The sequence below is a fragment of the Ictidomys tridecemlineatus genome, chromosome 9 (assembly GCF_052094955.1).
Source record: "Ictidomys tridecemlineatus isolate mIctTri1 chromosome 9, mIctTri1.hap1, whole genome shotgun sequence".
NCBI lineage: Eukaryota > Metazoa > Chordata > Mammalia > Rodentia > Sciuridae > Ictidomys > Ictidomys tridecemlineatus.
In genome coordinates this window covers 10,950,461-10,974,946 of record NC_135485.1, presented here as the reverse complement: position 1 = coordinate 10,974,946, position 24,486 = coordinate 10,950,461, and the positions used below count along the sequence as shown (strand labels likewise).

Sequence of the window (24,486 nt, the reverse complement as noted above, 5' to 3'; positions counted from 1 at the left end):
GCCGGTCTGGAGCCCCTTCTTCTCATTGCTGACTCCATGCTTTTCTTGTGGGTCATAACAGAGTGGATTATGGTAAAAGCTGGCCTCTGCATGCACCAAGGGAGACACCATTGTGGAAGATCATTTTCCAAATAAACTAGGTAGCTATCTAAGCCTTTTTACTTAATTTGCTTTTTTAAATTTAAAATTATTGTGTGAGTGCCTGTACCTCTGTCTCAGACCCTGAGGCTGCCCAGCTTCTGTCCTTGTACTTATGTGCGTCTGTATGTAGCACCTACAGTCCTCCTGGCTATGACTGCACCATGGCACCTCTTCTGTCAGGAGCTGTGGTTCAGGCACCTGCTGGGCCACCCTTTACCATCACTGTGACCCACAAACAGAGTAGAGGCTGGGTATCTACCAGGGCTGGCTGAGTTGGCACCAGAAGCTCCTCCCCAGTCTCAGAACTGTTGTCCCAGTTGGGGGTCTCTTCTAAGAATCTGGTGTTCTCTTCTTTTGCCATTGGACTTCCAATTCTCTCTTTTTTTTAAACTGATAACATTGATATTTATGAAGCAATTCTAATGGTTGGACATTTTGATTAATTCTACTTTTTGTGTTCATAAGATCATCTTTAAATATGGTGCCAGTAACTCTTCAAACAGACTACGAATGTAGTGTTTAAAGGTGTGTGTGTATACTTACAGAAGACATAAAACAAGTCACTTAACACGATGCTGGTAGAAGTAGGGATCTCTTCCCGTCCCAGAGGAGTGAGTTGTTTCAGACCTCCTGTTCAGGGACATCTCAGTCCTCTTCTAAGAGTGTTTTGGACTATCAACACTTTCCCCGCACGCACAGCCTAGCTTCTGGCACTCAGTGCAAGATGCAGCTCCTTAAGCAAATACACATAAATGAAACCAACCTTCCTCTGTCATTTTGAGAGGAAACTTCATTACTCCATTTAGTAGCAAGAGAGCACAAGAACAGCCAGAGAGCAGTTTGACACCTTTTGGTATCCTGAGTTCTGGAAAGGAGTTTGATCTCCTGCAGAGTAGGAGTGGGAAGAAGCGCTGCTGAGGTGGTGGGCTGTCGGGGAAGGGTAACTCTGGGTAGAGTCAGGGCCAGGCATACCCCTAGGACCCCCATTTTGAGCCTCCAGTTGTAGTTGGGGGAGAGACTTCAGCATGTCTTGGCCTTGCTTTCCTCATCTGAGATTAGGGGCTGTTGGCTGGATTTGCTTCTGAGGAACAGGAAGCTGGGTGGATAGGAAGACTCTGGGAGAGGGAGGTGTCCCCGGTCTGAATTCCAGTGGCTTGGTTCAGCTGCTGTGACCATCCTGTTGTAAGCCCTCACACAGGAAATGCCATGGTTGGCTGCTTGTGCAGGATCTCTGAGGCAGATCTGCAACTGCGACAGTGTGCGCAGTGTTCCTGGGGTTCTCACCGTGTGGCTCTTAGCCTCTTGCAGTGCCTGCCAGGAAGCCTGGTTCCCGTGGACTCTCAGCATGTTCACCTGATAGATTCTTGGTAGCTGCTCTTTTCCTCTGCCATCTGTCCATCAGTCCAGGTCCTGTATCCCTCTTAAGATCCTGGACCAGGCTCTCGAAACTCTTTTCAGAGTCTCCTGCTCTCAGGAAGCAGTCCTTTCCATGGGCAATGGCGTTTCCAGTTCACACCACACTCAGCATTCCCAGCACCGTTGCTGCTCACTGTGTGTAGATGGTTCTAGGAACAGAATTATAAATTGGTTCTCTTTTTGTTTTATGTATGTATTACTGTGGCCCCAGCTAGCCTGTATGTTCCTTGATAAACACTGTTCTTTTTGTTTTGTGTCATTGTTTTTTTTTTTCTGTAGAGCTTTCATTGTTGAGGTTCCTCAGTGCTGAACTAACAAGAGGGTACTTCCTCGAACATAACGAGGCCAAGTATACAGAAAGAAGAGAAAGAGTGTACACTTGTATGCGAATACCAAGAGAATTGGAAAAGGTACATTTTTATTTTTCATTTCCAGACATCATTTTGAAACTTATGTCAAAGTATTAATTATGAAAAAAATGTGAAGATCTTCATTTGAGTTTCTAAAATATTGGAAATGACATGATAAGTAATTAAGTATATTGGAAGTAGGAATTCCCTTATAGGAGGAGACATTAAAAAGTTAAATTGTTAATGTTAGAACCAGTGATATTATAATAATCAATTTTGTCAAAATCTTAACTTTGCTACCTACTAAACTATCGTAAGTAGTTTATCCAAATAACTTTCTCCACTTCTATACTCTTATAATCTCTTCATTTTTTTTCACTAGAAGCAGTATTTTTTCCACTCAACTTGATGAATCACTTAATTTCAGCCTTTTTAAGGTTTCACTCCCTTAGAAGCCCCCATATGTAAGATATAAGTGACAGATGATTTGCTTTACGATCATAAAAAGTGTCACTGTGAAGGTGAGCTTAGTAACAGCATCAGAAAACTTCCCACACCTTATCCCTAGCCTGTCTCAGCCCCTCAGGGCTGATAAGAGAGGACACTAGAGCTCTCTTTTTTTTCTAGGTGCTGCTAGAATTGCTGAGTCTAAATAATTAATTGCGTATTTTCTTGCTAGAAGAAAGGAGTAAGAAATAATCCAGCTTAGCTATAGTGAAACCTGTTTTCATACTTTTACAGTAACATAAAGCTTGTAATGATTCAGTTGTTGTTTTGGAATCATGTTTTCTGTGAACAGTGGTTATCTGGAGCTTTGTTGGTCTGCTCTGTCAGTGCAAGCTAATACTGAGGTATGGGGTATGGTAGGCAGTGGGAAGCAGGACCCACTTGGTGTGGCCGATGTTCTTTTCTATCTGACAGTTCATCAGAGTGGTAGAGGGTGACTAAGGGTAGAGTGAGTTTCAGAAGAATCTCTTTACATGGGCTCCTGCTGGAGTGCCACTTGCTGCAGTTTTAGGGAGTTCTATATTGTGGCGAGATTTAGTGAAGTGAGCAAGGAAGGGTTAGCGAGAGCACAGATGTCACAGTGGTCTGATGGCCTTTGAGAGCCTCGGGCACTAGTTCCTGCTGCTTTTCTACGGAGGCAGAGGGTCTGGTAGAGGCCTACTTGAATCCAAGGGACTAAAGGGTGAGCCAGGAGATGGAGGGTCACACGAGACTCTGCCACATCCTTCCAGCTGCATTTTATGTATGGGTTGTCTAAGATTTTGTCTGGGGGTGGAAGTGAGGGGAGAGCAAAGTTTCTTCTGCTTGTAAGAAAATTAAAGGTGAAATCAGTTCTTATATACTTTGAAGTGAGAGATAAGCCATGAGGTGGAAGTGTGAGGGCACAGCAGAGGTAGGGGCAGGGACAGTCTGCCCAGGCCTGCGTTCATGCAGGACAAGGCCAGCACACTCAGCCTTTACCTGGCCAGACTTACCCCCAAAACCCCAGGGAGTTTTCTCCACCCATCTGAGCAGTGCCAACTCCCATTTTCTCCGGGGAGGACAGAGAGGGATTTGCCTGCAGCCCTCAGTCTTCAGCAACACAGCCAGAGCATTGCCTCAAAGAGCAACTCCTTTGGTTGCCCATCCCGTGGCGAAACTAAGGAGCAGTGGCAGCATCCAGTCACCATTCTGAGGCCTCCCAGGGGCAAGTGAAGTTCAACTGCCTTGTGAGGAAATGCCCCCAGGTCTTGATGAGACTTAAGCATCCGCAGGTGTTTTAAACAGAGTCCATCTCCAGACCCTGTTGGTCATGTGATCTGTATGATTAGTGCCCATCAGGATTTTTTTTTTATTTAGAAGAAAATAGGAAAAGTATTAGAGAACATTCTAAGGGTTACTATTGTCAAGGAAACTTTTATTTCATTTATATAAATGTAAAATATATAGCATCAGACAAGTTGAATTAACAACATTCAATTGTAATTTTCTAAATCATTTCTTTCCTCTGAAAAAGGGTTTTGTTGTAGGCATATTTAGGAAAATTTGTTTTCTTATAACACTTAAGATTTAAAGCTTAAGTGGACCAAAGACTGTTACATTTTTCAGTTTAGAGCAATTTCTCCTAAACTTTTTGAAAATTATTTTTAGTTATATACAGCACCAGGATACGCCCTGACATAATCACAAAAGCATGGAACGTAGCCCTCTCCAATTCAGTTTCCAGCACTTGCCCCCTTCCTCACTCCCTTTCCTGCACTCCACCAATCTCTCTAAAATCCACTTACAGTTTTGGGGGGAAGTTGTTGTTTGTTTGTTTTTAATGAGTGTCCTGTGTATACACCTAATGCCAGGACCCATCATACCACATCCATGCATACACATAGGAAAGTTTGGCTAGAATCATTTCACTGTTCTTCCTGTTTCCTATCCCTTCTTCTGCCCTCCTCCATCCCCTTCATCCTTTACTGTTCTTTCCTATATTGTGATAAAATTCCCTCTCCCTTTTTAAAAAAATTCTCTTTCTTCTTCTTTTTTTAATCTCCCTTCTCCCATTATCACTTTATTTTGGATTATCTTCCACATATCAGAGAAACATTTGTCCTTTGATATTTGGGAACTGGCTTATTTTGCTTAGCATAATAGTCTCCAGTTCCATCCATTTACCAGCAAATGCCATAATGTCATTATTCTTTATGGCTGAATAATATGCCATTGTGTATATTACCACATTTTCTTTATCCATTCATTGGTCTCCTAGACTTCTAAGGCCAAGTGAAATTTAGAACAAAGCAGATTTAGGTTGCAGTTTAATTCTAGGCTAAAATGTCTTGCATAATAGCATGAATTTACTCTGGTATTTTTAAGACTTTTATTTTATATAAGCAAGCTCTCATTTAATATTCTTATTATAAACATTAATTTTAGCTCTATTGGTCTCCTTTTAGTTTACATTGTCTATTCTAATATATAATATCATATCTATCTTTTTTTTGGAAATTGCTATGATATTTTCAGGAAGAGAAACTTGAAAATTAGAGAGCTTTGTTTTTATAAAGGTTATAAATACCACAAACATCTAATTAATGTTTGTCCTTTAAGGTCAAGAGAAAGATCAACTCAGTATCTCCTACCAAACCTGTTTATTAGTGTAAAAGAAAAGAACTCCAAAAATTTTTGTGTGCTTTCATCGCTGGACTAACAACTCATCTTTGACATCTAGTAAAGGCAACTAGTTTGAAGTAGAATTTCCAACTTTTCATATATTTTGTTTTCATGCTTGAACTTCTTATTTGAGGGGGGCACTTCTATTTCCCCCAGATCCCTCTTCCCAGTCCTCACACACATTTTTAGCATCTTATCCCAGATCTGCTACTAATACCTCTTGGTTCACTTGGTGAACTTTGTATTCTGTCTTTATATCCAAGGAGATCGAATGACCCTTCCCCACACTGTTAATGGAGAACTGGGAGGAGAAGTGGTTAAGAGAATGTCCTCTAAGCAAGGTTGCCTGGCTTGGGATCTAGGCTTATAGTTAATTAGCTGTGAGTCCTTGAGCAGCTCACAAAACCTTCTCTGCCTGGGGATCTCAGTGGGTGTCTTCTCCATGGTGGGCCCTGTAGGAGGTTGAAGTCCACAGCAGTCCTTCCCTTGTGCACTTTGGGGGCTGCCTGCACATTGAAGTATTCCCAGGAAGAAAATCTCAAGTGGGAGAACTCAGTGCCGTTTTTTAGAGAGGTCAACATCCAGGGAAAATGATCCCAGAGTCTTTCAAAATAATGAACTTAATCAGAGTATCACATGGAACTGCCTTCTTGTTAGTTAGATGGAGGTACACTTTAAGAAAACTTAGGAATGTCTGGTTTTTTTTTTTTTTAACCTCTATTTCACCATAGAAGTCCTGGGGCTCACTGAGAAATGAGTAGAGCCTGCTTAGTGACACCCATGTTGATGGCAGTGGTTTCTTAGGCACCTGCTTGGTTTCTAATTTCATGAAAACTTGATGGAGTATCATTCCTCTAAATTCTTCTCATGATGCAACCATTGTTTGTAACCTACCCTTGTTAGATGTCCCCCTGCACAGCTGCTTAGAAGCAGAAGAAAATCAGTGCAGATGTCACAGAATTTCAGCAGCTGTGGCTGGATTTCTCCTTGGCACCAAGGTGTGTCACCTCCTGCTGTGACAGCGGTGGCAGTAGCTTCCAGGCTCCTGCTGCAGTTGTCTTAGCTCTCTTAACAGTGCCCCAGCCCCCTCCAGAAACTCCAACGAGAGGGAGGAGCAGCCCGGGTGAAACCCTCTGCAGCATGGGGAAGCCCTGCTTGCTCTTGAGCATGTTGGACAAGCCAGCAAAGAAAAATTTCAGGGCCCCTTTCACTGAGGTATTTAAAGACCATGTGAGAACTTGGCACTGTGGGGCTGTGTTTGTTAGTAACTTATTTCTGTCATGTTAGCTTTGGAAACAATCTTTAACCTCTGTCTTTCTTTGCTTTGTGCTCTGCCAGGCCACTATGATCTCTTACTCCAACTGATACTTCCCTTCTTACCTGTCCATCTGCTTACTGTCACCTTCTGTGATGCCACTGATCACTGCCCAAGAATGTAGGTGTGTGAATCTGGGAAATGTGTGATCACTGCCTGCAGCGGCTTCCTTTTACTCTGCAGCTCTGAGGACCCTGCTTATTGACTCAGCCTGCTATGGGGCATGAAGGCTCCCCCATTACTCCAGCTCTCCCCAGGAGCTTCACTGCCCTGTCTATCCCATGTAATAAATAGCTCGGCCAGGTGGGTTGTCACAGAGGAGTAAGTCTTCAACATGGATTGGAGATAAGAGAAGTAGGAAAATTCTGTTTGCATGTTCTTTCTAAATTAAAAACAAAAGTTTTTTTTATTTTCCGCTTATGAAATCTATCCTGTTAAATGTGTGCAGATGCAGATTGTGATTAGTAGGAAGTCCTTTATCAAGACTACTTGGTTTCCCATAGTTACAGAGGTTTATGTAGCCTTGCCTATCATAGAAGAGTCTGGCTGTTAGTCCTTTTGTTGGCTATCTCCTAGAGTGTAGATCTCCCAGAGGCCTGGATATTTTAAATTCAGGTGAATGAAAATGATTCTAGATAGAAACGTCCTTGAATCTGGAAGCGATTGCTTTCAAAGTTTGTAAACTTTCTTTTTTTTTTTTTTTTTAAAGAGAGTTAGAGAGAGGGGAGAGAGAGAGAGAGAGAATTTTTTTTAATATTTATTTTTTAGTTCTCGGCAGACATAACATCTTTATTGGTATGTGGTGCTGAGGATCGAATCCGGGCCGCACGCATGCCAGGCGAGCGCGCTACCGCTTGAGCCACATCCCCAGACCCTGTAAACTTTCTTGTTGACAGCCCATTCTGCTTGACATTCTCTAGTAATGGATCCCTGTCTGTGAGTGTGTCATCCCTCTTACATAATGATTAACGTTTTAGCCTCACATCCTGGACTGCACCTTGCATGCTCTTCTCTTTGCCTGGGAATTCTGGTCCTCTTTACTGTGCCTGGCAGAATCTAGTGCCCATCCTGTCTCCTCCGTGGGAGAGCTTTCCTGGCTCTTGCTCCTCATGCCTGTACCCCAGAGCCCCACACCCCCCACACAACAGACAGACTGCACAGACTCGATCTCTTCAGCTGGTTTCCAGAGCAGCGTGACTACTCCCTTCACTGGCACTTACTATACAACTAGTTAGTCCTAGGGGAAGGCCTTTCCTAAAGACCTTTTGTTCCCCAGTATAAGATTGAGCAAGATATGGTCTGGATCCTATGGCACACACTCGAGCTCTATAAAGAGTGAGACTAGGGGCAGGAGCAGGGACCTCTTTCTGAGACCCTTTTCTCCTCTCTCACCACACACAGACCTGAGGTCCTCAGGGTGGAGGCAGTCATGGTGGGAGAGTTGGCGTTGAGAATTTCCAGAAGATGATCTGTGTGCTCTTAAGAGATAGGTTGTTAATTTCAAAACCATTTTGCTTCTTTCATTTTATACGTAATGTTTTATTTATTTTGAAATTTCAAATGCTATTTAAAGGAGACAAATTTTTCAAAAGGGAAAATAAAGACTTTTTTAAAAAAAAAAATCCATTTTCCATGGGGACAGACTGGCATTTTTGTTTATTTCTTTTGAGGCAGGGTTTTTCAAGTGGATAAAAGCAACAGTAGTTGATTCAAAATAAATGTGATAAAAACAAGATGTAGAAATTTTTACTGGCACACAATGTTTTGTTGACCTGTGTACCACCAAAGCACTTCCACTTTGTCATTTTCTCAACATTGAAGATCAGATGTTAAAAACTTACGTGAATACATATTTTATATGTATTGAATACTTCAATACATATTTTAAAAATATATATTGAATGGCAAATCCATTGTGAGTTTGAATCTGGAAGACTTGAATGATAATTGTCAATAGTAACAGTAGTGCTTCCGTTTTCTGCAGCCTGGCGCCCTGGCCCTGCCGGCGCTGCTCAAGAACTTGGGCAGACTCCTGAGTCTCACTGTAGGCAGTGGGGTGCTGCTTTCTGCCTCTAAGAACAGAGGTGAAGAGTGACTGAGGCCACATGCACCAGCAGACTGCAGCCCAGCAGCTGCAGAGACTCCTGAAGTCCTGCCAGACAAGGCCTCCAAGAGACAGAGGCCCGGGAACATTTCTGTTCTTTGATTGTTTTCACTTATAGGAACAGCAAGAATCACCTCATTCATCAGCAGACAATTATGTTGAAATAATTATTTTTTCATGTGCATATATATTTGATAAATCTCTCCTCTGAGAGTGGATTTTAAGAGATTTTTAAATCGTGTGCCTGTGTTTTGTAACTCAGAGCTTTTAATTCACTTTTGTATAAAGAATATGCCAAAGTGTTCCAGCTCCCTGCCCTTTGCAAAAACTCCCTGGAGCCAGCTTGAGCCATCTCCACTGCTTGTGATAGCTTCTCAGGCAGGGAACTAAATCTCAACCTGCTTCTTTTTGGGGACCCGATTTTCAGACTGGTTTACCACCTTTAATGGGTCATGAATTTTAAAAAGGGAGAGGAAACATCAATCTGCATTTCTTAGGATAATAGTATTATTTTTGTGAAGCTTTTCTTTTGATATTTTGTGTGTGTTTGTGAATCTGCGCATAGTGAATTGCAATATAAATGCATTTCTGACTGTGTGTTGTTTTTAAAAGTTGAATCCTCTTCTTTGGGCAATAAGTTCCTCTGTAGAACTTTGACCTTCTTAAAGTAGTGAATTTGTTTTTATTCAGCTTTCTGTCTGCATTGTCAGAGCTGTACAATAAATGGTGAGGGGAGAGGTAAAGGGACAAATCAAAGAATGAGCCAGCCCTAGGAAGGTCTTCACAAAAGATCTTGTGTAGCATTTTGTCTTCCATCCCTGAGATAGGGTATATGTCTAACACAGAATGCAAAAAGGTAAAAGCCCAGCTTGCTATTTCTCCTTGGAGTGTTTGATTATGCTTTGGTTCTTTGCCATATTTTTGGTTTTCTGCTTTTTGTTAGACATGCACTTGCTAATTCACAGATGACATGCTCATTATAAGGCCTTCCCTGTAAAGGTGAAAAACAAGTGAAGTGAGCAGAGCCCTCTACCAGGTAGCTGAGGTGAGGCAGTGCAGTGCACCTAAAGAATTGGGGCCTGGGAGGAGAGTGACCACCACTTAGGGAGCCCGGGGTTTGAAGAGGTGTATTCCAAAATCATTGTAATTGTACTTCTTGCATTTTAGCATCAATGTTGTATTTATTTTGAAGTTTCAAATGGCAATTAAAGGAGAACAGGAGACTTTTGTGCTTCTCAAAAGGGAAGCAAAGGCATATGTGCTCATTTCATTAACTTAAAGTCACACCTTGTATGTTTGAGAGGAATTTTCTTTAGCCATTACTTAAGAAAGCCTGAATATTTATGGTTATTTGTCCAAATGAAAAGGAAATAGCAATTACCTATTTTATCAAGATGCCATACAAATTAGCTGACGATATGGAAGTGCACATTGTTATTATTAATATGTTCTCAAAGCTTTTAATTCTTAATAACAAAGCTAGCTGCAAACCTAAATATGTAAAATCACTAGCCCTTTATAAAATTGGCTCATTAAATTTCTATTATTTCTGTATTTTATATGACACCAAGCAATGGGCAAGACCAGTAAGCAGAAAGAAAACTGCCTTAGCCTCTATAGCAGATGGAAATAGTAAGAGCTTTTGCTCTGCTCAGACTACTTTAGGGAGGGCCTGGGGCCTGCCTGGGGTCAGGCATCAAGCTTGAGCTGGTTCCTGTCACCTTTGCATGTCCTGGGGCAGGTGTTCCGCCTTAGGAGCTCCTGGTGATGATGACCTCAGGAGTGTTAGAGGATTAAGCAGTGAGCACCTGCCACCCCCCAGAACACCTGTGGCACCAGACACCTTCCACGCACAACTTGTTGGCTTTCTGGGTCTCTGCATGCTAAGTGAGAAGCAGGCACAGACACCATCCTGCATAGAGTGGCTCATTTGATACAGTGCGGCTTCACGTCCTTCACAGATGAATATTTTCAGAATTATTTCTTGCTTTCTTTTTTAGGAAAGTTTTGCCTAAAATTTTAAAAAGTGCTGTTTTTCTGAGAATATGTAACATCAGAACAGCAGGTACTGGAGTTGCAGCACATTTCTATTTCACCAGACCCTAAAAAGCTGGTGCTCTTCTTCCTGTCGTGTGTTCCTGTGTGCATCAATGACTTCTTCAGGTTGAGCCACTTGTTTCCTCCAACTTCATGTTGTGGTGTGTTATGCTCGGGGCTCTCGGAGGTCCAGTTTTAGGTCCAGCACAGTATGGGCATACTTGCTCGTCCAGGGTTTATACAAGTTTTTAATGTGGAAGGGTGGTCCTCTGACTTGTGTCCCTGTGCCGACCATGGATGATTCCAGTTCAGGTTCCTCTAAGATAGCAAAAGGTGACAGTACATTTTAAATCTTTTTTGTCCCCTTTGTGTGCGTGTCCATGCCTTGTGCCCTAGGAGGCCTGCTCCCCACAGGCCTCGTCTAAGAAGTTGTCATTTCAGGGTCTCCTCTTCTGTGGAGCTTTTCTCAGTCTCCCTAGGTTGGTTTGGCTGTCAGCCATCCTGTGTTCAGCACACACAGTTTGTCTTCACGGCCTTTAGCACCATGCAGACCGCTAGCTGACTGTACCCACGGGCTTGCACATTACTAGGCCCACAACAGCAGCTAGTGGGTGTTGGCCCAGCAAGAGCCATGGAGACAGCTACCTGCTCCCTTTCCCATGCATTGTGTCCTGCACACACACCACAGGGCCTTCTGGGAACACAGGTTCCAGAAGTTTCTGCTTTGGGTGCTCCACCAGGCAATCCACCTGAAGATAGGGAAAGGCTTCTCATTGACAGGAGAAAAATAAATAAGAACCACTACTCAGTCTTATGCACCTCTTCTTTGTAGGTAAATCAGGGACACAGATGCAAAACAAGGACTCTCCCCTGCGCTGTGGCATGTGACTTGTTGGGTTAACATTGTACTTTCATTGTTGTTCACATGAGTCTGAATTGTTAAAAACAGAACAAAAACTATTAGGATCTACATATTCAGCTTAAGAAGTTTACACATATTTGCGTAATATATTTTTGAGACACTCTTATCAAAAATTAATAAAACGTGTGCCTTTATTTAAAGATGTGTGTATTAGTTTGCCAGGACTACCATATCAAAGTACCACAGATTGAGTGGCCTAGACAATAGAAAGGTGAGGTCAAGGTGCAGTGGGTTTGGTCCCCTCAGAGGCCCCTCTCATTGGCTGACTGATGGCCACTTCTCCTGCGTCCTCACATGGTCTTCCCTTTGGGCCCATACTAACAAAGTTTTAACCTCATGCTACCTCTTTAAAGACTGTCTCCTGGAGGCTAGAGTGTTAACAGATGAATTGAGTGGGGCTCAGTGTAGCCTGCTGCAGTGTGAAGTTTAGCTATCATCTGTAGGTAGGACTGTGTATTGACTCTGGGGATGCGGAGTCTGACGATGAGGGTTGGTAAAGCAGACTCCAATCGTGTGTTAGGCCTGACGAAAGCTACCACCCTAGAACAGCAGAGTTTACTAGCCTGGGCTGTCTTCTTCAGCAAACCACCAAGACTCTGTCTTCCTGTAAAATATAGTCCCAGATTTAATGTAAAATGTTACCAAAAAATTAGAAAGGACCTGGCAGGTGACTAAGAACAGTGGAAGAGTACATGTATAATGGCATAAATTGACGTGAACATACTTTATATACAGAGATACAAAAAATTGTGCTCTATATATGTAATAAGGATTGTAATGCATTCCACTGTTGTTGTGTATTTAAAAAAAATAATAAAATCAATAAAAAATGAACATGTGCTCCTGTTAAAAAACTAAGCCAGTTCAAATTAAAGATTAAAAAAAAAAAAGAACAGTGGTAGAGTTTTAAAAAAAAAAAAGTTAGCTGCTACTCCCTAAGTTAACAAGAATAAGACCGTCCCAATACAGCAGCTTTCAGTGTATATGAAATTGTGTTTACGTTAATAATCAGTTCACGTTTTTAACATAAATAGTATTTTAACTCTTTCAGTCTTTTATAAAGCACTCCAGTAAATAGAAAATAACAAACTTAAGTAAGAGGTAAGAAGTTTTATCTAAAACGTTTTCTATAATGTCTTTAAAGTGGGAGGAGGTACCCAGAAAGCTCCATCAGACAAGGCATAGCCATGACCAGGGCAACTTGTCTTGAGTGAGTGACTTCTTATAGGTGGTAAACCAATGACTGGAGAAATACAAACCTGACTTTGAAAAAGTACTATTGTTAAAATGTAGTTCATGTGCCCAAGTAGAATTATTAATTTCCTGTATCCTGAGCTAAGTTATAAGAAATTAATTTCTTATCAAGTTTAGAAATTTTCTGATTATTTGAAATTTTTATCTATAGCTGTTTGAAGAATATTTGACTTATTTTTTCCTTTTCTCCTTTTAAAATGCAGCTCATGTTTTTTGGCATCTTCCTGTGCCTGGATGCATTTCTGTATGTGTTCACTCTGCTTCCTTTGAGAGTTTTCCTGGCACTGTTCAGGCTCCTTACTCTGCCTTGCTACGGCTTAAGGTAAGTTTAAGATCCTTAACTATCTTAAGTGTCTAAAATATTTCATTATTTTTTACTAGTTATAGGGTTTTTAGAATAAGGATAGTTTATGGTTTTATTCACACCTTAGCCCTTAGTGCATAAATTAATTTTTTATCTTTTGAATGAGTATTATATGTTTATATAATATCATACATTTTATATGCATATTTTTCCCAGAAACAAAACTTTTGCTGTAGCCAATAAAACGTTATTACAGGAGACTTTATGAAGGCCCAGGATGAGAGTTAAAGATTTGCTTCTGCCTTTATTTTCTCCAAGTCCCTGGGCATGCTAGGCGTCCTTTTGGAAAGAGGGTTGGGTTCTAGGTTAAGGTGGTAGGAGGCGGGTGATTCCAGAATCTTCTAAGGAGCTCTTGCTGCAGGGTTCCACCTCCTATTGATCTCAGAATCACTGTGTTAGTGGCCTGTGGAGTCTTAGTTATTGATTACAGGTGAGACTTCCCCGCTGATTTGTAACAGCAGAAAAATTCACTTAGGCTACTGTCCTCATGGGAAGAGTCGGACAGCCCAACCCAACAACAGTTAGCTGGTTAGTTATAGCAAACACCTGACTTCTCGAAGCCTGTTTTCTCATTGCTTAAAAAGGGATATTGAAAGCTCAGTATCTTTACCACAAAGACTGGGAGATGTAAAGAGACTCTAGCATAATACCTGTTTCATAGGAGACAAATACCAACTTCTCTCCCTTTCTCCTCTACCAAATCAGAGTAGGGTAAAAATGTTGAGCCCATGTGAAGCTTAGTGCTTACTGGTCTTAAGGCTGGAAGGAAATTTGATTTTGCAGGTTTTTTTCTTTGTGTAGTTATGTCAACATGCCTCCACTTGTTTAGTTACTCTAAATTAACATTATTATTTGGTTTTTAGTGTAGTTTCTGAGTTACATTTCCAACTTGCATCACTTTACTAAGTGCATTTCATTATGAAAAAAGTTTTAAGATTGCTAAAATGGACAATAATTTATGAAACTTAATTTACTGTAGTGACTCTTTCTTTGTATATATAATTAATAAAATGGATTAACCATGGAAATTGAGTTATAAAAATATTTGTCCATATACAAAATTATATATATATATACATTTTTTTAAACTACGATCTCTAAAATCTTCAAAGAAGAAAACAAGCATAAACTTAACATATATAGTTTCTTCAAAAATTAGCGTTTTGATATGAAAATCCTTGCATTGTAAATAGGAATGATGTAATGATCATGGTGACCATATTGGGACAAGAATAAAAATTATTCTTTGTAAGATTGCTTGGACTAAAAAGTTATAAGAATTCAGCTTGTGTTTGTGGTATGTATGATACTTTACATATTCATCTGTCTCACTTTCCAGAAAAATAGTGAATGATGTTACATATTTTATTAACCATAAGTTAATCAGATGGGAGAATCATCTTAGGAATTTAACTGTTAGCTTTAAGATATTTCTAATAGTTTATTTATTTTTTGAGAAGGCCTTGTTCTTATGAGTGCACCTTTTATAAGACAGTTGTGGCATGGTGCTTTTATAGTAACAAAACCTCACCTCAGTTCATGTTTATTACTGTTGTGAGCTCAATAAAATCATGTTGTTTTACTAACCTTGTCAGAAAGCCAGAACAAAATCTAGCAAAATCTTCACCTATGACTACATAAAGAGGATAAATCTGTGGAAGTTTGGATATAATCAGATTAAACTATCTGACAAAATAGTACGTGGGGATTTTCACATCTATGTTATGAACTAGATGACTTCTTCGCTATCCTCTGATGGACAAGGTCAGCCAGTTTGTGTTCTAGCCACCTTCTTGTGAATGGCATTTAGAGACTTAGAGTGTTCTGGATGACTATTAGCATGATGAGATGAAGCATGGGAAGAGCTTAATCAACTCTTCCTTCTAGAGCGGGTTCCTTTCTTGCGTTCGTTAGCACACAGGTGACCACATGGAGTGACAGTGATTTGCCAGTGTTCCCAAGGGTCTCTTTTGGATCATTAATTTGAAACCTCATTGTGTTCAGTCATCTACTCTCTGCCACATCCGGGCTCATTTCTGTGTGTTCCTTGTCACTTAGGGAAGTAGGGCACTTAAGTAGCACTAGAAAAGTCTTGTTTGTTCTGAATACTAAGAGGTATTGCAAGGAATAGGAATCTTAACTCTTCTACTCCTGTGTGTTGAGTGACTAATGCCTCCTAGATCCAACCTTATTATATTTTAATATTTTAGCACATAAAAATGATTGTTTTTTTATATTAGTTTGAAAGACTTTACAATCTAAATTAGTTTGAATCACATTTGTTTCCAAGGTTTAACAGCTGAAAGGACACTAGAGGGCAGTCTGTTACTCACTTAAGATTCCACTATGCAATTGGGATTAACTAAAAAATTACATTTCATGCTGTCACTTACTAATATTTATATGGTATAGATGAAATATGAAATTCGGTTAAAATTATGTAACAAAATTTCAGCACTCTTCAATAATCTATGTGAGGGTAGGTTAGATGACACAGAATATGAAAATACTACCTTAAAATCTCAATGCCTTTAGGAAGCTATATCAAAATGAGAAATATGTACTTATAGTAATATGTGTTACAATTTTATCTTCTTTGAGCAATTTAGAAAACAATTCTCTGAGCATTGTTTTTTCATAGCACTAAAAATAATTTTTTATTTATACAATTAGTATTACTGCATAGCTAAATATGTGTATGAAAGATCAGAGTAAAAATTAAGAGATAAATAATGATCAGTATCTGATTTGGACTTAGTTTCCTTAGCATTGAAGTATGTGAGAATTACACATGCCCAGTTTATAACATGAGCATACATCTGTTTTCCATGGCATATGCATAGGGGAATGTGAATTAATGAGCATTATTTTTAAAAACACAAAAATTACATGAGAATGTGTAAAGTTATATTAAACAAAGCTACTGTTAGTATTAAGTCTAAGACTTTTCAAATGTTTTAGGAGTATAAAAATAAATTTTACTTTTACAAAATGATTATGTAGAAAGCCAAATTCTGCCTTCTTATAGCTTTCCTTCCAATGTGTTCCACTTCTGCTATAGATTATTTAACTTGTCTTGCCTATAGCTATGTTATGTTCCATCTTTTTCAGCAAGCAAAAGTGCTCTTTCCTTCAGTCTGACTTTTATTTCAAAGGGAAAAGAAGAAAATAAAGAAACCAACAAAGGAGTTATTTGTGTACTTTTTTCTAACTAATGTTTTCTTTTTCTCACTCTCTCACATTCTAATCTTCTTATCATAAAAATTATCTTTCTAGTCTCTTAGTTCTTTTAAATTATTTCAAAAGAGAGGGAAAAGTGTATTTGTCAAACTCATCAAATGGTGACATGATAACTAGCTATCTACAGCCTATAGACTATTTCCATAGCACATCCATAGTAGAGATATAGTGTTGCCTTTGCATAGTTGAGATTCCTGCTGCCTCGGCTTAGAGTTCTGTCTGGTATGGCATTTGGGAAAGGCTTTTTTAATCTTTTAATTTAATCTTTAAATCTGTTTCCACATCTTCTGAAAAATTGCCATGGTTTTGGGCTCTAGCTTTGGTTTTGCTTTTAGTTTTTTTGTCAGAGGTAACAACCAAGTGAGCAAAGCCTCTGACTTTGACTCAGGGAGAGGACCGGAGAAGTCTGCAGCCCCTTTAGACAGCCTTCATTGTAGTTGTTCAACCACAGTGCCTTCTGCCAGCTTCTGATCCTGTCAGTTTTGTCCATTTTGAGTTGACAGGATAATTATCTTAAGTCTGTAGCCGTGTGTCTTGTTTATAAAGGAAGGCCTCTATAAAAAGTGTACATCTGTCCTCGGTGATCTCAAAAATAATTAGTTGAATCTGTTTCTAATGAATTAGTGAATTTGGAAAATTTTTGCCCCAAATGTAGACTGAGAGAGAGAGAGAGAGAGAGAGAGAAGAAAAATACATCTAGATTCTTTAAAAGCAGATTCATTTACATATTTCTTCCCTTTCCTAGATAGGGTAGTATCATTTTAAAAGCAATATTTTAAAACTTTTTGAATTAAGGTGATCTTTTAATGATTGAGGACATGGAAAACAAATAATTTGTGATGAGTTGTGATTCATTATTTGAGGTGTCTGAGGGAGAATGATAGGATTTTATTTTTCAGAAAAACAGACTGGTATTATTATGCTAATGAGATATCAACCATCATTTTCCAAATTTACTTGTAGAGCAAATAAAAACTAGCCAACTATGTAAGTATTTTTAATTTACCTGGCATTTTTGTGGGCCTCGTTTTCTTCTAAATTTTGTGATGTTATTTTGTTTATTAAAATTATCAGTCACATTTGAGTTGAAAGTTGATGGAGATTATAAAGGAAATGACAAAATTTGGTGCCAGGAGGTGTAGTTATTGTTGAAAACATTTTACTAGAGCATCTTAGTGGTGAGTTGGGTAGGGTTAAGTAACAAGTGCTGCAGTAAAAGGAAACTTTTACTTCGAACAAATAAAACATGTACAAGCAAATTTTCTGATCCCTCTCCCCAGTTTTAGGCACAAACTCTTGTTTGAGGCTTCAATGACTCTTTTTTAAAAATTTTCTTTCTTTGTTTTAAGAGACAAGAGTGTCTTTGCTTTTGAGAGTTGACCCCCATAGAAAAACACTTTTCTCCAAGAAAACTGTGAACTTCAAATGCTTGAGTTTCTTAATGAGCTCCATGTGCCTTACCTCCTTCAGGATAGTTCTGCCCCAAATTAACTTCACATATGCATTATAAATAGGTTTTCTCTTTTCAGGCAAATTTAAGCCTTGGTTCTGGCCTAAGTGATTGGCACCACCAGGAGAGCACATGTAGGGAGCACTATGTCTCTCTGGGGAGGAAGTACGCCTGCTGCTTCCTCTGATCAGGGCTTGCCGGTGGAGAGCAGTGTGTTATGCTAGAGTCTTTCTAACCTCAGGTTTTGTTGTCCCATTTCCTCACCATGACGCTCTAAGTAGCGTAGCAACATTACAACCTTCTCTCTTTCTTTCTCTTTCGTAAATCAGACCGAAGGGAGGAGCACTTTCACTTCCTTTATAGGATGGAAGGTGGTGGCACAGGGACTCCTTGTGGTGAGTAAACCCTGATTTTTCCTTCTATACTCTTGGCCAACTCAACATCAGTACAATGAATTATAATTGTGATGCAGAAGTAACAGCATAGGCAAACATAACCATCTGGGCACAAAAACATGCTGCAGAAAGGGGTTCCTTATCATTTAATAGCATCCTTACTTGGTCTTATAGCTTTGACATGTTTGTTAATGAAGAATTTGACCATAATTTCTCCCAACATGAAAATTGCGTGGTGAAACGCTCTTAATTGCACATGCTGATCTAGTTTGGACAGCAGATACCTTCATCCCCAACACCAGAGTGGGTGACACACCTTCAGGGCTTCCATGTAAACACTTTGTTTTACATTACTTCAAATTATTGAACATAGCTTTATAAAATCCATTATTGTTTTCTAATATAGGTTGAAATTATTTTAAGGTCCAAATACAGATTTTAATCATTCAGTGAAAGTGCTGAGTAATCCTATATATCAGTCATGCTTAATATTGACAATAACTCAGTTTCCTAGTTAAGGGAAACATCTTGTTCCTAGTACTTTATTCCAATTTACTTTAAAATTATAAAGGGACTTATCTTTCAAAAATATGAACCATTTTAAATATTTTAGATTTTTTATTTTAACAGGTCTTATATTTCTTCACTTCTTCAATTATACCACAAATGTTTTGAAATGTTGAAAGGGAAGATCCAGTTTGTGTATTTTATAATGGAATAACTCATGCTGATAGCCTGGCCTATTTCAACAATGATTTAAATTAATAGGATTCTCCCATTCTCCTTGCTCATTTTTGTCACTGCCTCTTCCTTCTTGATCTTTCCATCCATTACCAGTGTTACTTTAGTAGTAGACTCTAGAGAGGGAGGAACAGCCTGACCTAAATCATCTTCTCCACATGTAGCTTTGTCACCATATACCTCTGAGCCCTCCACAACAACTGGAGGTGTTTAAGATGGTAAATTCTGCAATATAAAATGGTAAATTGTAATAATTAGTAAGAGAGCAATAGAAGTATTGTAGGAATAAAAGGCAAAAATTAGGAACATAGAAAATTAAACTTCTATTGAATGTCTTTATTTTGAAAATGTTTTAAGGTTCTGGTGAACAACTTATTAATGTTGCTTGATTAGGTGCAGCCAAACCCATAAATTAGATTAGTGAGTTTTACTTTGCCTAACATGTTTCACTTAGGATTTTCTATATTTGCAAAAGGAATTGCCAGTAAATACCATTTAACAGCCATTTATAACAAAAAACGTTGGTTAGCCTGCAGTACTCAAAGACCAATTCCAAGTTGATTGGCAGGGCTATAGATAAGCTTCTTACAGGGTTTGAAATGTTTCCAGATAGTCATCTAAAAATATCTTGGCAAAGAAGGAACAAATACTGTGATTGGTTTAAGTTGTAACTTAGTAAACTTATTTGTGAAGTCAGGTTTCTTATTAGGCTATGATACATATAGGTATCTTAAAAGGCCACCTAGAAACAGTGTTTTATTTTTGCAACTTTTCCATTTCATTAACCAGGATATTTGGATGGAAACAAGACCCTTGTTTCCTAAGGGTTCTACTTCTTTTGTTCTTTATTTGAATACTATTCTTTAATTTTGAAAATCATGGTCATCTCTATAGCAGCCAGTTACAGTGTTAGCAGTGGAAGATTTTCTTTAGAGCAAGGAGTTTGAGTGGAAACACATCATCTTAGGTTTTTACCTGTATTTTTAGAAATAAAGAATAAAATGAGAGGTATATCAGTTTTTCAGATGGTTAAGTTGCATAGTGTTAAATTTTAGTGAGAGAGAAAGCACTGAGTTGTTGGTTCCTATAAGCTTAAAAGTTCTTTTGTAAAAAGTTGTGAATATAGATGGTTCTGAAGAGCATGCCTTCTAGGACCGGGCTGCCAAGCTTCTGGCCCTGCCCCACCACAGAGCACCCTGTTCACTGTGAGCCACAAGCATCTGCTCTGTTGCCTCTGACCCATCTGTATAACTGGGATAGTGGTGGACTGTTGTGAGCACTCACAGGGGTCTCTGCGGAGTGCCTGCAATGGTGCGTGCCCTGTCGTAACTGAACTGTAGCATTTCTTTTGTCTTGACAGCCTGGTTTAATCCTGGGTAAGATAAAACTAAATTAAAGTTGTTTACTCTTAATTTTAACTTATCTTGTTTCAAAAAGTGTGGTTTTAAATTATTTTGATATATATTTCCAATATTTGGTAGATCTCAGTTTTACCAATGATCTTCCTTCTTAGATATGCTACCAAATTGTTTCTTTGTTGCAAATATGTTTATTTAAAAAATGCAATTGGGCATATACCAAAAGAGACTTCTATCTAACTGTAGTTTTCTACTTTGGTTAGTAAACAAAATCATTTTGGTCATCAGTGAAATTTAAATAATATTAGCCTACTTTTAGTTCCCACCATTTTCTTAATTATAACATAAGACCTGTAGTCCTTAAATCCAAAGGCCTTACGCTTGCTGCCATGTGCTGAGCAGCATGTGCTGAGCCGTGCATGAGTCACAGGAGGAGCAGCACAGGCATTTCTGAGGAGGTCTGGGTGCCATCTGCACTGACACCTCTCACTTCGTCTCCTGGCCATCAGAGTGGAGATGGCCACACATGAGCCAGGGAACTTAAGAGTGTTCACAGTTCTCCTTCTCTCAGTGTTTGAACTAAAAATGTGTTTACTCTGGACAGAAGTAGCTCTTTCTTTCTCAGTCTTGTGTGGGTAGGGGCAGGAAATTCCCTGAGCTATCAGGTAACCCTTGGCAGAGATCTATGCTCTGGGCTGGGTATGTAGAATATGGGAGATGGAGTTCATTTGGGGGTCTACAAGACAACAAGGGTTGGAATCTGTGTGGAAGAAAGGGGCAACATCGGGGAAAAGAAAGGGTATGGCCTAGGTATCCCAATCTATAACAAGGATTGATTCAGTGTCCTTGATGTGCTTTTACCCAGGGCCCCGACTTTGACTACCAGGAATCATCTCACTAGGTTTCTCATGCCGGTTTGAAGATGTGTGAGCTGACACATTCTGACCCTTCTCCCATGTAGGCTCATTGGAATGTCTTCCTAGCCACTTGTAACCCATCTTGAATTTGCACCTCTTCAGGACTTGCAGTATCCCATGTTTTGTATGTAAACAGATCAGCCAAGGTCATTCTTAACTTTAGTTCACATTGTAGAAAACAGGTTCTGTAACAACTACTCACCGAATTGGAACCCATCACATGGTCTTGTAAAGCAGTATTCCAGGTGATAGTTTGGAAGATTTAAAGATTCCTCGCCAACACTTAAGAAAGAGCCCCTGGTGTGGAGGTGGACAGCGGTTAGGAAAGAGCCCCAGAGTGCAGGTAGCAAGGAATGCCAAGTTGTAATCAGGTGGTTCAGAGGCCAGAGACTGATCAATAAATTAGCTCACCCTGGTTGGTATTGTTGCTTGGAATGTTGCCAAAATTAGAAATAAAAGGCTGTGCAGCTACTGAGGGAAATACTCAGGCCTTTTTATTGAGTGTACTATACAATAAAAGCTGCCAATAAGGGAGTCCGAGGAATCTTTCATCTTGAGGAATAAGCCTACAGTAGACATGGAGAAAGTATCTTTCCCACCCTCGTCAGAGGGAATTCTTTTTCCAGTGAAAGAGACCTTAAATCTCTTTTTTTAATTTATGTTTTGTTCTGTCTTATTTAAATGTTTTACTTGGACATGTTAGGTTAAGTTTAGATTTTCATACTCTAACCCGAGAATTAAAAAGTGATTATTCTCATTAATTATGAAAAGTTTCATAATTAATTTCAATTCACATCACAGAGAACTTCCTTAGTATAAGAACTGCCCTATAAACTAGTACAAAAAAATAGTAAAGAATTCACAGGCAAGGTAAATAACTCTATATAAATGATGTTCATTCTCCTACTAGGAGAAATTAACTTTGAAACTACACTGGATACTGTTTTTCACCCCCGAGATTGGCAGACTCAGAAGCCTGTCACACACTGTTGGATGCACACAGACTATAGGCTTCCTCCTCACATCGACAGCAGAGGAGTACATGGGCACACCCCACAGAGGGCACGTCATCTGATTCTATCAAAATATCAAGTGAATGTAACCCTAAAACTCCAGCTTCAAGAATATATTTAGATGTATCTATGAGACATGATATGTACATTATGCCATAGTTTGTCTTGGGAAAGATTGGAAATCTTTTAAGGGTGTGTTAAATAAGTGATAGTATATCTGCCTGGGGAACGCTGTGCTGCTGTGGAAATAGGAGTTCCTTGTGAACTGAAATGGAGAAACCTGTTATGCTTTTGAATAAAAAGTACAAGGTGCAGACTGGTGCGCACAGAATGCTCACATTGTAGAGAGGGCTGGCCCAGCAGGGTGGTGCTTCAGTAAGTGGAAGGCTTATGTCATCATAGAAAACGGTTGCTTAAAGGCTCTCTGTCAGCAGATACCTGCCTTCTGTTCACTTGTGAAGAAGACTCCTAACTTCTCATTGTAATTCTGGCTTAACATCTTTGTATTCTGTAGGCAGAAAAATTTATACTGTCAGGTAGTCATTTAGTATGACTTTCCTTGTGAGCTTGAAGTTTTTAAAAGGTCAGCCTAATTCTCATTGCCTTTGCTAGTATATGTCCAGTAAAGATTGTGTATTTTGAGAACACATAAAGTAAGATTCATATTTCATTACTTCTTGTATGTTTCAGGGACAGACGTTTGCTTCAGCCAGCCCAGGTGTGTGACATTTTGAAGGGCGTCATTTTGGTGATCTGTTATTTCATGATGCACTATGTCGACTACTCTATGATGTACCACCTGATAAGGGGGCAGTCTGTCATCAAGCTCTACATCATCTACAACATGCTTGAGGTGAGAGTGCTTGTGACCCTGCAGGGTCAGTCTAGCGTGCTGTCTGCACAGGCGTGGCCACTGCACATGACTCAAGTCTCCCAGTGTAGAATGTGCCTGAGAGTCTAGTAAAGGTGCTTCTGGCCTTTAACATGTGATAGTCGCTTGGGGCTCTGTTAAATTGTAATTCTGCTTTGGTAGATCTAGGGTGGGCCTGGAGAATCTGTGCTTCTAATGAGAGGATGCCTGGGCTGCTGGCTGTGTGACACATTTGGGGCAGCAGGCTCGGGTGTGATGTATCCTCCAGCGTGCAGGAATTTTCCTACTGTGGATGTTTCTGAGCACCCTTAGAGAATGTACACTGTCAAAAGCCAGGGAAATTTGTTCTGCAAGTTCATTGGATATCCATGTTATGTTTTTTTACTAGAACTTTTTAAAGACTATAAATAAATTCTGTGATTATATATATTTTTGCTCTACTTGATTTACACTTTAAATTGCTTTGAAATTTATAGTTTTCCAATTTCTGTAAAAACTTCATATTTTTAATACAAAAGATATTTCACTTTATACAGTTTAAAGTAAAAAATTACATTTATAACAAAAATGTTGCTGTTACACATTTACTTTACAAAAAATTACTTTGTTTTGTAGTCAGACTCTTAATCAGTTTTTTAAAAATAGCTATACTAGATTATATAATAATTTTGAAATTTAAGTTACATTTTCCTATACCTTTTGTTTTCTTCAGTGGTGCTGGGGATCCAGGGTTTCACATGCTCTGCCACTTACCTACATCTCTAGCCACCTGGGGTTTTTAGACCATTGTAAGGTCTGTCTTTTAACTTACTATGAGGACATTTCCCCTGACAAATGGACAGGTGGAGTGACATGGGGCAGCAGGCCTTCCTGGTGGCTTACTACGTAGGTGAGGGCTTCCCATCTCTCTCCAGAAGCCATGGAAGCCTAGCTGTCCTTGTGTACACCCAGCTTCCTGTTTGTAGGCTGGTTCCTGTGCACTTGCTTTGCCCCCTCAGGGGCAAAGGTTGCTGAAAGCTGGGTATGAGTGAAGTCTGTGAAGCAGGGCTGCCCAGCCTCTCCCCACCCTCTCATGGAAACATAGGCCTGAGCCTTGCCCTTCTTCTGCTGCTGCTGAGCTGCTCTCCTGCCAGTGCCCTGCTGACCTCCTATACTGCCCAGCCTCATAGGGACTGCAGGGCATAAGGGCTTCTCCTGCCACCAAACTTCATGTGTGCATCTCCTCACTCAACAGAGCCCTCTCCAGGGTAGTGTTGTTGCTGTTATTAGAAAGTGAGTCAGGGAACAGGATGCACAAATTGCCAATTTAAATGGCTTAAATAGTTAATTTTGTAACTTTATCTGATGATATGGTTTAAGTGTAGCAGGTAAGAGTCCAGGTTCTAGGTCTAGAGACAGACTCCCTCTTGATCTATTCCTGATGCTTTCTCTTACTACCTGGTTATTCT

The 24,486-nt window shown here is 39.6% G+C and overlaps 1 protein-coding gene across 1 annotated transcript in view; it reads left to right on the top strand.

Annotated features, from left to right (window-relative positions):
- Positions 1-24,486, top strand: part of Tapt1 (transmembrane anterior posterior transformation 1) — a 54,325-nt gene that overhangs the window by 6,899 nt on the left and 22,940 nt on the right. Inside the window, exons 2-4 of the mRNA XM_078021113.1 lie at positions 1,837-1,967; positions 12,893-13,011; positions 22,858-23,020. Coding sequence (XP_077877239.1) covers positions 1,837-1,967; positions 12,893-13,011; positions 22,858-23,020 — 413 coding nt within the window. The remainder of the gene's footprint in view (positions 1-1,836; positions 1,968-12,892; positions 13,012-22,857; positions 23,021-24,486) is intronic.